Raw genomic sequence first — 16899 nt, 5'->3', positions numbered from 1 at the left:
TTTCGAACGAATCGTTTGTGACTGACACAACACTTGCACAATTAGGGAAAGCACCGCTGATTGCGAGTGGCAAGCTACCGCTGTATGTGAATGTATCAGAGTAATTGCTCCGGAAAACTCCGACACAAGGATCAAGCTGAACAGTGCCGAACTATAGATCATTTAAAAATATTTAACAATCCCAAAACGTGGGTGAATCTCCAACAATTACCAGGGAAATGTCTAAGATGGACGTATTTAAAATATTGTATTTGCCTGACACTGAAACACTGTGTATTTGTGTGTAAAACGTCATGCATTTACACATAGTACATCATATGAATCATTATTTTGTCTTTAGTAGTTCAAAAACAAAACCAAAATAAAAATTTTAAATTTAAAAATAAAGATTTTTTTTTATAAATAAATCACTGATTTTATTTTAACCCTGTAAGACCCAAATTAAGAAAAACCTAAAAAAAAAATTATTTGACCATTCCGATGTTGTTGTAGGAGGCCTTAGATGCAGAAATCAAAGAGTTTTTGGAAAAAAAATGTTTATGTACGTTTTTAGAGAAACGTTGTAATTTTACAACGTTGGGCTTTGGTGGTAGCAGAATTTCTGTGTTTTTACTCACTTTGTCTGAACAACAATTCACAACAACTAAGGGTTTATTTGCAAGTTTGATTGCTTACTTAGCTCCATAAATGTATATAACATTTAAAAATAATCACACATTAGTCATATTTTTATGAAATCATTTATTAAAAATAAATACATAAATAAATAAACAGGATAAAACTCTAGCTTTTTCTAGCAACTTCTTCATTCCTTTTTTCTTTTCATGACAAACTTTCATTGTTAGTGAAAGTCTTAAAAACAGTTCTTGTCCTCTGAAAAGCAAAGGCACTTGTTGCATTGTGTGTTGGTGAATCCTTTATTGCAGCATCCCCTCCCTGTCTTCATGTCCTTGTGTACGTCCAATGGCAGGTGTGCACATCTCTTGGATGGTCTCTTCTGAGCATTCAGAGCTTCATGATGTCACTGTCTGTGTTGCTGGGCTCTCTTTGCCTTAAGATCATATCTAGACCAGAAAAATCTGTGTTGGGACTGATGAAATATTTCTTCGGCCAGGGACACCTGTCACGGTGCATGGTGCGTTTGTGTGTTTTTGGCTCGATGTCCACGTAATTATCAGCTGGACAGTCCATGGGTGGTTGGTTTTCTTTGTTCACTTGTTGACAGACATCTTTATCTGAGTCTTCATCACTCTCATCAGTGTCATTGAGTTCATCTCAACTTCACTCTCTCCAGTTTGGATGATATCAATCACATCCTGCACACTGTATCACGGCTCTCTCCTTGCTGGTGGCATTCTGGAAAAAAAAGCAATTAATTAACATGTATGCTTTTTATATAGTAGTACATCTATCTGAAGGAATAGATAGGGTGGTGGACCAAGTCCTCTGGGTAGAAATGCTTTCAAGGCAGACAATACTGTCTGCTGATTGTAAGTCGCTTTGGACTAAAGCATCTGCTAAATGCCCTAAATGTAAATGTAATTGTCTGAGCCTATGGTCTCTACTTATGATACTAAAAGAAAAACATGCAAACCCCCACTAACATCCACACCACACATTCAGAACATTTACATCTTTCCCAGAACTGAATTGTCTGTTGATATCCTCTTTGTGGACAAAGACATGGGATTTTAGCTCAGTCTGATCAAATTAACTATGTATTTTTTTAGACTTTAAAACTTTAAAAACAGTCAAATTTGACCAGAACACAACACAAGGGTATAATGTATGTAATGTATACTGTTCATAAAGAAAATCCTCTGTTTCAGACAGTGGTGTTGTGGAGTGAATACAACCTGTCTGTGTCCACTGTAACAAGCCTGCTATTTTTGCTACCACCAAGACCCAGTGTTGTAAACAAATATGTAACAAGCTCTAAATGAAATTTGATGCATCTATTCCACAATAACTAAATATGTACATGCTCTACACATTATAATAACATCCAAAAAAAAATATAAAAGACATTTTACTTACTTTAATCTGATGAATCCAGTCCAATGAAACTAAGAGATTTTGTTCGGAGGAAATCTTGAAAAGTTGTGTGCGTTCATGGCCATAAAGTGGAACTTATAAACAAATGTAACATCCACTAACATTGTTAGACTGAACAATAAGACCCAATGACTATGTACATGTGGTAAAAAACCAGATAAAATATAACAGATTGTTTTTTGGGATGGCTAAAGTTAACGTTGTAAATTTACAACCGTGGGTCTTACAGGGTTAAGGCCCTATCGCCCAGCCCTATCTGACACCCAACTTTTTTTTTTATTTAAATGATTATTGTACATGCACACTGTCCGGAGGGAAAAAAAAAGGTGTCAGTATCGAGGGTTGGAGAGATGAGTATTGTCTTTAAGATCTGCTTATGCTTCAAATTCAACCACCTTGACTAACCCTTTGAAGATTGATCACGTGGTATTCATTTATGATCATGTACTACCTCGGCAATGCTGGAAAATAGGACGAATGTGTCACTATTTTACTGAAGCCAACACTTCAGATGCCTTAACGTTTGCATGTGTGACTGAAATAGCCTAAACTGTCACATCTGTCTCTCTTGGTAATACTTGCAGCTGTTAAACTCAAGACGAGCATGCGCACAGATGTCCTCTTCCTTCGCAGGTGGCACAGCATGAAGGACCCCTCGCTAACACCACAGTGTGTGTCTGTACGCTCATGTAGAATTGTACTTAACATTCAAGCATGGTCTTCAGGTCACATATTTGAGGCGTAGTTCACCCGTCACACACCCGTCACATAGGGGTATGTGCAACAAGGCGTGTGCAGTGTCTGCGTGACACATACAGTTAGGCCCATAAATATTTGGACATCGACACAGTTCTCTTTATTTTGGCTCTATACACCACTACAATGGATTTGAATGAAACGAACAATATGTGCTTTAACTGCACACTTTCAGCTTTAATTTGAGGGTATTTACATCCAAATCAAGTGAACGGTGTAGGAATTACAACACTTTCTATATGTGCCTCCCACTTTTTAGGGGACCAAAAGTAATTGGACAATTGACTGAAAAGCTATTTCATGGATAATTGTTAATTTCCTCATTATTTCATCTTCAATGACACAGGTAAAAGTTCTGGAGTTGATTCCAGGAGTGACATTTGCATTTTGAATCTGTTGCTGTTAACTTTCTATATGAGATCCAAGGAGCTGTCACTGTCAGTGAAGCAAGCCATCATTAGGCTGAAAAATCAAAACAAACCCATCAGAGAAATAGAAAAAACATTAGGTGTGGCCAAATCAACTGTTTGGAACATTCTTAAAAAAAAAGAACGCACCAGTGAGCTCAGCAACACCAAAGGACCACAGAAGACCACAGAAAACCACTGTGGTGGACGACAGAAGAATTCTTTCCCAGGTGAAGAAAAAGCCCTTCACAACAGTTGGCCAGATCAAAAACACTCTCCAGGAGGTAGCTGTATGTGTTTCAAAGTCAACAATCAAAAGAAGACTTCACCAGAGTGAATACAGAGGGTTCACCACAAGATGTAAACCATTTGTGAGCCTCAAAAACAGGAAGACGAGATTAGAATTTACCAAACAACACCTAAAAAAGCCGTTACAATTCTGGAAGAACATCCTCTGGACAAATGAGACCAAGATCAACTTGTACCACAGTGATGGGAAGAGAAGAGTGTGGAGAAGGAAAGGAACTGCTCATGATCCACAACATACCACCTCATCAGTGAAGCATGGTGGTGGTAGTGTCATGGTGTGAGCATGTATGGCTGCCAATGGAACTGGTTTCCTTGTATTTATTGATGATGGAACTGCTGATAAATGCAGCAGGATGAATTCTGAAGTGTTTCCAACAATATTATCTGCTCATATTCAGCCAAATGCTTCAGAACTCATTGGATGGAGCTTCACAGTACAGATGGACAATGACCCAAAGCAAACTGCAAAAGCAACCAAAGGCAAATATGGAATGTTATCAGTCAATCACCTGACCTGAATATGATTGAGCATGCATTTCACTTGTTGAAGACCAAACTGAAGGGAAAATGCCCCAAGAACAAGCAGGAACTGAAGACCGTGTCAGTAGAGGCCTCACAGAGCATCACCAGGGATGAAACCCAGTGTCTGGTGATGTCTATGCCTTCCAGACTTCAGGCTGGAATTGACTGCAAAGGATTTGTAACCAAGTATTAAACAATGAAAGTTTGATTTATGATTGTTTAGTTTGTCCAATTACTTTTGGTCCCCTAAAAAGTGGGAGGCACATATAGAAAGTGTTGTAATTCCTACACCGTTCACTTGATTTTGGATGTAAATGCCATTTACTCAATACTCAAATTAAAGCTGAAAGTGTGCAGTTAAAGCACATCTTGTTCGTTTCATTTCAAATCCATTGTAGTGGTGAATAGAGCCAAAATAAAGAGAACTGTGTCGATGTCCAAATATTTATGGGCCTAACTGTACGTGACGCCCGCCGGTCCATTGAAAGTGAATGGAATAGGGCTTGGGCGTCGTGACGTCATTACTGGCCTCCATGTTGGACGCTTCCTTTACTGCTACTCGGACCAGTTCGTACTGTTTATAGACGTACTTACCCTCAGTCATTAGTCTTAATTGGATTAATTTGTCGTTACTATCTCAACCATGGCAAACCGTTGCTGTATTGTGGTGTGTAACAGTGCAACACATAATCGCCATGGGGAAAAGATTGAAAACGTATTATCTTAATGTCAAGTTATTCCTAATCAAATACCGTCTGTGTCTCAAAGAGGGCGGAGACAGAAAGAAACTCCAGGTTTGCGGAGAAAAACCTGCTCCCGACCAGGTTAGGTTCAAAGAGCATGTTACCATGGTAACTGACCGAGAGGTTAAGTTACCTCTCTCTGTGGAACAGGCTAGAGTTACTCCTCTTTCTCTGGTTTGACTTACCTCCCTTTGTGAAACGGAAAACTCAGTTTCCCTAATTTCAGGGTTAACAGACTCAGACTCAGAGTTAACAGACTCAGACTCAGAGTTTTCACTAAACCTGCTTTGTGAAACAGGCCCCTGATCAACTGGTTACCCACTATAATCATGGCCTCCATTCCCCGCTGAATTCACTTGCTCCTGTTAAAACTAGGATGGTGTCATTTACCAACTCTGCTCCCTTTTTCATATCGCATCTACAACAACTCAAAGCCAAGGGACGTCAACTAGAGCGGCTCTTCAAGAAAACCAGACTCTCGTTCACAAACAAATGTATCATACCCACATCCTTCTCTATAAAGACAGTATCTCCTCAGTTAAATCTCAATACTATGCAGGTTTAATCAGTGCTGGTAATGGGAATACTCGAGCCCTGTTCTCAGTCCTCAACAACACAGTTTTACTCCTCAGATCACTGCAACCCCCTAATGTTATTTTTCAATGAAAAAATACACAGGATCCACCAGCAACTGACCCCTCAAATATCCTGCATCCCATCTCCTCCGGTTTTTCATACCCTCTTCCAACTGTCCTCTGTTGCTGACATTTCGGATCTCATCCAAAAATCTAAAACAACTTGACCCCCCTACCTCCTTAGTCACTGCCTGTCTCCCCTCCTTGTTACCTCTGATAACTGCCATTATTCACTCCTCTCTCACCTCTGGTTCTGTACCGTCCACTCTTAAATCTGCTGCTGTTACATCTATACTTTAAACCCCAGTGACTTCAACAACATGTGACCGATCTCCAACCTACCATTTCTCCAAGATTCTGGCGAAAGCAGTGGCTTCACAGATACATGCACATCTCCATAACAATAACCTTTACGAACAGTTCCAGTCTGGAATCCGCCCACGTCACAGCACAGAAACAGCCCTCTTTAAAATTACTAATGACCTACTGCATCTGACTTTGGACTATTATCCATCCTCATCCTTCTCGATCTGAGTGCAGCCTTCGACACAATCTCTCATACCACCCTCCTCGACAGACTAGCATCTATTGGCATCTCTGACACACCCCTGGAGTGGTTTAAATCTTATCTCTCTGGCCGCACCCAGTTCATCCAGTTGAAAACCTTCACATCCCAACCATCTCCCCTCTCCTCTGGTGTTCCCCAAGGCTCTGTACTTGGCCCCATCCTGTTCATTATCTATCTCCCCCCCCTTGGTCAGATCTTCCACAAATTCAATATCCACTTCCACTGTTATGCGGACGACACCCAGCCCTACCTTTTCTTCCAAACCCACCTCCACCCTCCCGCCCTCCTCCCTCTGTAACTGTCTACAAGAAATCAAAACCTGGTTCTCTTCCAATTTCCTGAAACTCAACAGTGACAAAACCGGGGTTCTCCTCATAGGTTCCAAATCCACTCTCACCAACACTCCAAGTTTCACCATCCCCATCAATAACTCCTCTGTTTGCGCCTCCCTACAGGTTAAGAGTCTGGGTGTCGTCCTTGACGGCACTCTCTCATTCCAAACCCACATCAATAACACCACTCGGTCAGCCCATTACCGTCTCCGCCCATCTCTTACTCCCAACTCTGCTATCCTGGTCCACTCCCTGGTCACATTCCGCCTTGACTATTGTAACTCCCTTCTTTTTGGTCTTGAGGGCTGCGGTGTAGGCATTTTGTGTTTAGTGGTGGTAAATAAGCTCAGGGAGTGCCGATTTTGTCCACATACCGGTCCCTGGCTTTACTATTTAACGTATCCCGGTAAATTCCACATACTTTTTCGGGATTTAAACATCTTTTTTCTTTCCTTTTTTTCTCCCAACTCTGCTTCTTTGCCTTGTTGACTTGCTGTTTGTTTACATTTGCGAAGCCATCAACATGGCCGCCACGTCCCAGAATGCAACGCGATGCCAAAGCCCTATTTACACGCGCACGTCAGAGGTTTGATGTCATCACACATAGGCACTGTACACACGTTTTTAGTATAGTGTATATATAAAATGCCTCTGATATGCGTGTTATTATTATTAATATTATTATTCATTTCATTGTTCCAACTGGGGCTCAAAGATGTTCCAACCAGGGTTTGAACCCAGGAACTCGGGCCTTGTTGCTGCAAACCAACATCGAGCGTGCGTGTGGTCATCAAGACCAGTGAAAAGTGACCATATAAATACAGACCATCTACCAAGCAATAAGTGCTATTCAATCATGTTTATTTATTTATAAATGTAATCTGCATGCAAACCTTGAAAAGTAATTGAAGTTGTTTTTTTTTCTGCCAGAAATTTATGATGAGTTGTGTGCTCGAGGAGAGGAACCTGACCTGCTGTCTGTCCTCACAGTCCTCGCTTCCACTGTTATCCCCGGATTACCACCAGGTGGAGGCATACAGAGCAAGTAAGAGACACCACAAAGCATCTTTCAGTGTATGTGTGTGTGAGTGCGTGCGCACGTGCATGCGTGTGTTTGTGAGTGTGTGTCATTTCACACAATGGAACTTCTGTGTGTTACAGGCGGAACTGCATTATTTCCGCTTATTATCAACAAAGAGAGACACACAAGCCCACATCACCAAATGTGAGTACAAACTAAACATATGTCCCATTATTACTTTTGATGCACAATATTAAGCAAAAAAAAGTGCATAGGGATGCACAATATTATCAGAAATGTGTTATATATCTTCAAACACACCAAGATCCTCCAATATGACCAATGACTACAGTACACTGGCGTAGCCAGAAAAAAGACATGTGCACTAGCAAATACTGGGTGTGCCAAATTTATTTTCAACAGAGTGTTACACCTCCACAAGCATTCAAAAGAATGCATCTTCTCGTGAATACAATATTAACTAGAAGCACTCGGAGAGCGCAGACCTCCATCAAGGCAGCTCAGTGCCTATAAAATACACCCTGCCAGCACGCCTGGGTCAGACAGCAGGAGTTGCAACCAGCGATAACATTATGGCCAGACAGTGAGTGTTGTAACCAGTGATAGCGTCTGAAAATTCCAGCCAAATCCGTCCGCGACTTTTCGAGTTATCTTGCTAACAGACAGAAAACATATACCTCCTGGCGGATGTCAATAACACAAAACATATCCACACATTGTGTGCGTTCTATCAGTAATAGTCAACAGTAGTTCACAGCAGGTCTAAACATTCACACGTGACATGCTCTCAAATAAATCAATAACAAAGGAATAGAAAAAGCACACATGTTCTCAAAAACAAAAAAAGACATTGCGTGCCCAATGAGATGAACATAGTGAAATATAACACACTCATGTGCATACTCATGCATACTCGTGTACTCGAGCCATAACGTATCCATATCACACATGATCAACAAAGCTATTTAAGCATCTGAAAACAACTATTGGGCTTAGCAGCAGAATAAAGGGCACAATGATATTGCTGCTTACCTGCATTCATAAAATATCTATCCATTATCATTAGCTGTGCCTACTTCGATAGGCGGAGTACACCCTAGACAGTTCGCTAGTTCATTGCAGGGCCACATATAGAGATAAACAACCATTCACTCACACTCTCACACTTACGGTCATTTTAGAGTGACTGTAGGTTTGGAGTCATCTTCTCCGGCTTCCTCCCACCCGGAGAAGACCCACGCACACACAGGGAGAACATGCAAACTCCTTGCAGAAAGGCCCTTGTTGATACTGCAAAACAAAAACAAAATACAGACCAATGCATTTCAACATACAAACAAATCAAGCACCATGAATCTTAAATATTCATCACTGTACACAGACGAAACACAAAATTTAAAGTGATTGTGAATGAACATATGATATATCGGCTTAATTATGATTATTGCACGTAGATAAACAGTAGCCAAACTCTAGGACAACCACAGACATGGCAACCCTGCATCACAGCTTCCTGTCCCTGAGCTTCATCATGAGCGCAGACAGAAATTGACAGTTGACTCAAGGCAATCTCTCCATCCCTGAAACTCTCAGCTGTTACTGACAAGTGCGGTTTGACAAAAAGAGTCATGTCAAACTCAAAAAACTTTTTCAAAACGACAAATATAAAGATTGTGAAGAACAAGTTCCCGTGTGATTAGGTTTCTGTTTTTAGTTGTCTGTGTAGCATAGCAAGTTGTTGATGCTGGACTAGCAATTATTGGTAATACATCATGTCATAATAGAGGTAGAATAAAGTTTTGTAGAATAAGGTGTTAATGTGATTAATGATTACTAATAAAGGGCTAGTATGCTACTTATATCTGTTAGTAAGCACCTAGTCATGTGTTATATGTGTTCCCTAATCTAAAGTGTTACCTAATTAATTTATGTAAGGGACCTGTGTGTAGAGTAGGTGTATTGGAACAACCAATAGGTTGTCTGTATGAACTAACCTGGGATTGGTCAAATCCTCCTGTGATGCAAAAAAATTATAGATTATAAAAATAAAGTTATGATGCTCTAAACAGAACCTGAAGGAGGGCCAGAGTTGTCTCTCTCTCATTCAGATCTCATGATTTACATTGTGCTGAAAGGGTATATTTTTAGGGATGCCACGAAAACAATATTTTGTGTCCGATACCAATACTGATATCCCAAACGTGACACAGATATCAGCCCAACACAGTCATTTTAGACCTTTTAAACTATCAAGCTGTCAACAACACAATAGTGTTGAGTCATTTCAAGCTATTTCAAAGACACAGTTCTACAACTATGTAACAAATATTCTTCTCCCATAAAGAAGAAAGTCCACAACATGACTCAGATGAAATGCTTTTACTGGTTTTTTTTACAGTCTGCAATTACACCAGAAAAGCCTGTCTACTGTGCCATTTAAATGCAAATGTGAATGTAAATGTTGTGTATATGTGTATTCAGGGTCTGGGAGAATCCTGAGAAGCTCTGGCGGAGTTTGTCTCCAGTGATCCATGAAGAGACTGGAATCAGAGATGGGGGACTCGAGTCTAGTGACTTGACTCGAGTCAGACTTAAGTCGCCAGATTGAGGACTTGTGACTTGCTTGATCAACAGTGAGAAAAGACTTGACTTGGACTTGCGATCCATGACTTGAGACTTGACTTAGACTTACACGAAATGACTCGACAAGTCATTGCTGTTTTGGTTAATTGGTGAATAATAATAAAAAATATATATTTTTCATTGGATGTGTCCTGTTGCATGTGGGTGAACCTGGCAACCGGTAATCTCTATACTACGTAATGCACCCGCCCATCTAACAGTAGAGCGGCCGGGATTTGAAAGATGGAAGGAGCTACCAGTTCTACTACTGCTGACACAGCCAGTGTTCCCAAAATTATAAAATTTGGATTTAAAGACTATTTAACTCAAAAAAGGATTCGCCGTGTGCAGTGCAAAAATATCCGACACATCCAGCAAATTTCATCCGCCTTTTCCGCCGACACAAAGAAAAATAAGTAATGTCTCTAGCTAACTTCACCATAGTCACTCTCACACACAAACGCACACACACACACACACACACTCTCTCCCTCTCCCTCGTTCCCTCACATAACATTCCCAACACAAACACATTCTGCCTCTTCTGCAGAATGCCTCACATGAGAGAGTGAGGCCTCTTTGAAGGAGTAGTGGACATAAAAGTATTATTTGTGGTTTGCTGCCCTTCCCAAGATAAATTACTTTGTTGAGAACTCTGTCTGGTAATTATTGTTTGGTACACCTGGCCCTGTAATCCATCCATCCATCTTCTACCACTCATCCGGGGCCGGGTCGCGGGGGCAGCAGTCTGAGAAGGGACGCCCAGACCTCCCTCTCGCAGGACACTTCCTCCAGCTCTTTCCGGGGGGACCCCAAGGCGTTCCCAGGCCAGCTGAGCGACGTAGTCACTCCAGCGTGTCCTGGGTCTTCCTCTGGGTCTCCCCCCGGTGGTACATGTCCGGAACACCTCCTGAGGGAGGCGTCCAGGGGGCATACGATACAGATGCCCGAGCCACCTCAGCTGGCTCCTTTCGTTGTGGAGGAGCAGCGGCTCTACTCCGAGCTCCTCCCGGGTGACAGAGCTCCTCACCCTATCTCTAAGGGAGCGCTCCGCCACCCTGCGGAGAAAACTAATTTCAGCCTCTTGTATCCGGGATCTTGTTCTTTAGGTCATAACCCAAAGTTCATGGCCATAGGTGAGGGTAGGAACGTAGATTGACTGGTAAATCGAGAGCTTTGCCTTTCGGCTCAGCTCCTTCTTCACCACAACAGACCGATACAACGACCGCATTACTGCGGCCGCCGCACCGATCCGCCTGTCAATCTCACGCTCCATCCTTCCCTCGCTCGTGAACAAGACCCTAAGATACTTAAACTCCTCCACCTGAGGCAGGATCTCTCCACTGACCCGGAGGGAGCAAGCCACCTTTTTCAGATCGAGAATCATGGCCTCGGACTTAGAGGTGCTGATTCTCATCCCAACCGCTTAGCACTCGGCTGCAAACCGCCCCAGCGCATTCTAGAGTTCCTGGTTCGTAGGAGCCATCAAGACCACATCATCTGCAAAGAGCAGGGATGAAATCCAGTTGCTCCCGAACCGGACCCCTTCCAGCCCCTGGCTGCGCCTAGAAATTCTGTCCATAAAAATAATGAACAGAACCGGTGACAAAGGGCAGCCCTGCTGGAGTCCAACATGCCCTGTAATCGTCCCTAGTAATTCTGATCCTGCTGGTCCTAGTGAGTATTTATAATTATTCTTTAGCCTTATGTCCCCTTACTCTATTTGTTAGACCTTTTGTGCAAAGGAGGGCTAAAAAAAAAGACGGTTGTCTTCCAGCTTATTATATTTCTATGACTTGACTTGTGACTTGCTTGACCTAAGCTATGACTTGACTTGACTTGACTTGACTCGACCCTCACAAAAATGACTTGTGACTTGCTTGAGACTTGAAGGTTAAGACTTGAGAATTGCTTGAGACTTGCATATGCGTGACTTACTCCCATGTCTGACTGGAATTAATGTGCATGTTCAAACACTTCTTCATGTGCAATTTGATGAAAAAAGGAGGAGGTGAACAGACAGTCATGTTTGTTTACATCATGCAAACAATTAGCATTGTGCCATCGAAAATAGGATGCAAAAATTAATCTAAAGCCTGATACATAAACATATATATTTATAGAAGGACATTTTGTAAAATGTTCTCGGCGACACTGACCCAGCAACAAACCTCTGCCTCATATTCAGTGAACAGACACTACAGATGTTTAAGTCAAATAGAGGCCTGTCAAATTGAATAATAAACTGTGAAATTGACAATAGGATAAGAAGTGCGAGTTGTTGTAGTGATGTATTTTAAATATGATGTTTTCATGAATAAATATAATTAAATAACTTTTATATCCTGGTAGGAAAATTGTCAATGACTGTCAGTGCTAACCAACAGCTTATGTGCTAATATGCAATATATCAAATTGTTACAAGAGGAGATGCTAACAGCTAATGGGAGAGCACAATATGCAAAACAAAATGTTGTTTTTTGTTCTTTGGCTGGAAGTGACAAATAAATAATAAAAAAAACAAATTCTATAAATCAAGTGACAACTCATCAAAAATATTTTGGAAAAGGTATTTTCTATACATTTAGCATAAAATGTAGTTTGGTAGGGTGTTGTTTGGAAATGTAATTTTTTTATGCAACACAAATATGCTCTGAATATTATTGCAATTATTTCTATAAGTAATACTATATTTCTTAATGTAGTCTCCATTATAGGTGACATTTATTTTTTCTGGATGAAATATAGTATAACTGTGCTGCCACATTCTTCTTTAACAGTTGGTAAAACAAACATTATTTTTATATGAATTATGTTCCAGTATTATAATGTTTCTGTGTACAGACTTTAGTTTACATGTTAAAAGTCATGATTGTTTTCAACGTAAATAAATAACATTTGACTGACTGACTGCTGTGGGGTTTTTTTTGCCTTAACATTAGAAGTAGACAGGACATTATTTTACACGGAACCAGAGAACATTTGATGATTTTGTTTACTATATGCAAAATTGTTTTCCAAACTCTCATCATCCAAACAAGTGATGAAAATGTGCAAATTTTGGTGATGATGCAGGATGGATTGAGTGTATTTTTTTCCATAGTAAACAATCTCCTTCAGGTAGATGAGAACCTCTGTTAATGTCATCTTGTCTGAGCTCCACTTATTCATACATGAGTGTGTCTTCTACAGGCCACACATGATTAGATGTGCACCAGAGAAAGCTCAGCGCTCAGTCGTGATTACTATGAATTTCAATGATATGCGCTGATTATCCAGTTTTCTTTTTTTCTATTTTTTGCACCATAAGTGTTTTTATTCATCTAAGTGTTTCATTTATCTATGTCATGTGCTGAGAGTCTCGGGAGGAAATTTTGTTATGCTTGCATTATAACAATAAGGAATCTTGAATCTTGATGTAACAAGGACGAGGCATGAGCAATCTACGAATTAGAAATTCTCTTCCGCTCTGCTTCTTTTGTGGCCTTAAGGAGCTCTGTTAAATCACCATTCCAATGATCTCCATACTCAGCTATCTTTAATCTATAAGAGGAATCTGTAGGTAAAGTATGTATGTTTCCTTGCTGCTACCTCACATAAAACCATGAAACACAGGACTCTTAAATCAGCATTCTTCTGTGAGTGCTCCTCCACTGCTTCTTTCATCTGATTGAGGCACTCACTTCAGGACATCAGACACCTCTTCACAGTGATGCTGGATTTGTTTTGTCACTGTCTGTATGCTGCTGGATATTTACACCAGTCACAATGGGAGCAAACTCATTCAATTTGTACTAGACATATTGTACGGACTAAGTCCTGAACAAAGTCCAGTACTGGTTGCTGATACGGAGGATTTAAGTTTCAGACGTGCGCCCAGTGCGCTCGAACATAACGGAGGAGAAAGTACAGTTGTTGACAATTATCACGCAGGTTTATTTTCCTTCATAAACCATGCAGCAGCAAAAATGCTAACTCGTAACACATGTAACCAAAATAACAAACCGAATATCGCACCACAATAAACCAAAAGCACATCAGGCACACCAGGCACAGTCGAAAACTGTTTGCTTCCCAAATCAACAACACCTGTGTCTGGGTTTCACTGGGTTAAAAAGCATTATTGGGCGGAGGTCAATTTAGCCACACAGTAATACAGCCCCCTAGTGTCACAGAGTAGAATTACATTTTAAAAAGGGAATCAATTGCTCTCTAGCTTCTTCATGTCTTGCGCTCCTCCAAACTGACTGCATATTTCTCTTTTAGTTTACTGAATACAATATGTGTTTCCTTTGATGACTTTCTGCCTCGATGGACAACAACTCATTGTGACTCTGCAGTTGTGACACCAACTCAGTGCTTTCCATGAGCTATGACTTGAAGAGCAAAGTCAAAGATTTAAGTCTCCGTTTGGTGTAGAAGATCCGCCTCTTTTACCATTAATACCTTTCTTAGGTTTTCTGATTCAGCCATCTGTGCTTCCAGGCTGTCATTGAGCTTTGTGACAGATTCTTTAAAGGGAACATATTGTGCAAAATCAACTTTTTGATCATTTTAGTACTTATATTTGGGACTCAGGGGGCCATACCAGTCCCCAAAATGTGAAAAAACAAGACTCAGTCATGTTTTAGTGGTTCCACTTAGTGTAAGTATAGGCGATACAACATGCCAGTTACGACACAGCGCACATTTCACCGTGAATGTTGCCCCCCACCAGGCAGAGTACTTCAGAGCTCCACCGTAGCTGCTCCTTGTCCCTGTGAAATATGAGAGTACAGGCCGAGGGAGGAAGAGTGGCTGCACAGCTGAGCACAGTGTTTTACACAAACTTCCAGCCTCAGAGGATTTGTGTGTCCAGTGGATATATTTTATGTATGAAAAAAATGTGCCGGATAAAGTCAGCAAACGTGTGTTTATGTGTTCGCACCACTTCGCACCAGACTGTTTTGTGAACCTCGGTCAGTGCAATTCTGGACTGAGCAGAGGACTGAACGTGAAACGGGGAGCAGGACCAACTGTCCGTGGGCAGACTGCAGTGGAACTAACTGTAAGTATTCTTTAGAAAACACATGCTTAGTTTGTCATTGTTCCCCTAAAGCGAGTAATGAACGTGTTCACCGTGTCAGTGCAGTAGGATGACTCGTGAAATGTACTGTGGTGTGTTTTTGTGCTCGGGGAAATTGGCTTGGGTTCGTATGCTTATCAAGTATCATGTTTGTATGCTTCACTTCTAGCACGAGCAGTGGACTCCGGCCTAACAAACAATAATAACTTCTAATAAGGTATGTTTACTTTGTCATTGTTCGTGTAACGGCAGCTAAGGCTAAATGTGATTAGCTTCAGAAGCCCTTTGTTGTTTTTAGAGACTCGTGGAAAGTCTTCGCCGTGTCAGTGCAGTAGGTTGACTCGCTGAAATATCCTGTGATGTGTTTTTGTGGTCGGGGAAATTGGCTTTACCTTTGTTTATCAAGTATTGTATGCTTTGCTGCTGGCACGAGCAGAGACTTTATGGTGTAGCTGATCGTGTATGTAAATTCCTATGCTAGAAAAACACCTTGAACGCACCAGTTACGTGCCGCTGCAGTTAGCGAATGACATGTGTGGATCAATAATATATAACATATAACAGCACGTGTTTGAAAGCACGGCAGAAAGGTAACAAAGGTAGGAAAATATCAGTTAACTGCAAACATTTAGGCTTCAATGTGACGGACGTCGAGCAAAAGTAAATTGTTTGCAAAGTTTCTCGCGCTGTCGGAAACACGACCAGCGACACCACAACACAGTCCTCTATTAAAGACACTCTTTACGATGGCGTGTCTATTAATCGTGATTTCAATATCAATCAAATTAATCTTTTTTGTTATTACGTATGGACATACAGCCACACCAAAGCAAGCCAGTTATGCAGCTAAATAATGTAATGTAAATCATTAATTTAAAAGAAACCGACTAATGTTTACCTGTTAAATACAAAGAGGTGATAAAAGAAGTCCTTCATTTGAAAATAAATCCCCATTGTCTGAATATTTTTGGGAATGTGTTCTTATTCTGATTTAGCATTTTATTATTTTGTCACCCAACACTTTACCTGGCAGGCATGCACTTCAATGAAAATACAGCCAACATTCAGTAAGTTTTCTTTTTAACTTTTTATTGAAAGTCACACTAGAAATGTAAATGTCCATTAGAAAATGTGTGTAAACAAAACAAATATATAAATTACACTAGTAAAATAAATAAACACAACAAATGAAATACAATATTGCACTTTCTGTTATTGCCGACGACATGGATGAAATAGTGGACCTGGTGTTGGAGAAGGTGTTTCTGGAGCCTGGTCCATACACAGATGCAGTTATGAGAATGTCCATCCCTGAAGATCGCTCTGCGCAGTTTGAGAAGCCGGACAAAAAGGAGGTGATGGAGCGCTATGTGACGAGGTTCAGTCAAGGGCCGGTCTGAACCCCACATAGATGTCTTCAGCGTCAGGGAACTCTCTCCATAGCACCACACAGCTGGGCAGTGGCACACCAAGTTTTCGTCCCAGAAAACTGTAACGGCTGAACAGTGTGTGTATTTAAATGTTTAGTTGTACATGTACATTTTTTAGTTTAGTTTACTGTTTTATTTCTGTCTAAAATGTAAACATGTCAATAAAGTGTGCTGAGAGTGAATTTGATTTTGTTCAGAAATGTAAACGTGTTTGATATGTAACATTTTAACAGTAGTCAAACTACCTTTAGAAATGGAAAATAAGGAATGGAACAAATTTATATATGTGTACTGTTACAATAAATAAAAATAAATAACCAATCTACTTGCACTGCTGCACACCTTGCAAACATTTACAACATGCAAAATATACTAATAACACAAAACAAAATACTCTTTTTCAAAGAACAATA

General features: G+C 40.7%; 1 protein-coding gene across 1 annotated transcript in view; it reads left to right on the top strand.

Moving 5' to 3' along the window:
• The window catches only part of ppm1nb (protein phosphatase, Mg2+/Mn2+ dependent, 1Nb (putative)), a gene marked incomplete at both ends in the record, with an annotated part of 55678 nt that extends 40429 nt beyond the window's left edge, over nt 1-15249 (top strand). Inside the window, 4 exons of the mRNA XM_083908375.1 lie at nt 7258-7372; nt 7489-7552; nt 14955-15038; nt 15226-15249. Coding sequence (XP_083764501.1) covers nt 7258-7372; nt 7489-7552; nt 14955-15038; nt 15226-15249 — 287 coding nt within the window. The remainder of the gene's footprint in view (nt 1-7257; nt 7373-7488; nt 7553-14954; nt 15039-15225) is intronic.
• Between the last annotated feature and the right edge of the window lie 1650 nt (nt 15250-16899).

This window comes from Microchirus variegatus (genome assembly GCF_963457635.1).
Source record: "Microchirus variegatus genome assembly, chromosome: 22".
Taxonomy (NCBI): Eukaryota; Metazoa; Chordata; class Actinopteri; order Pleuronectiformes; family Soleidae; genus Microchirus; species Microchirus variegatus.
The sequence above is the reverse complement of the archived record's forward strand: the minus strand, read 5'-3'. Positions and strand labels throughout refer to the sequence as shown.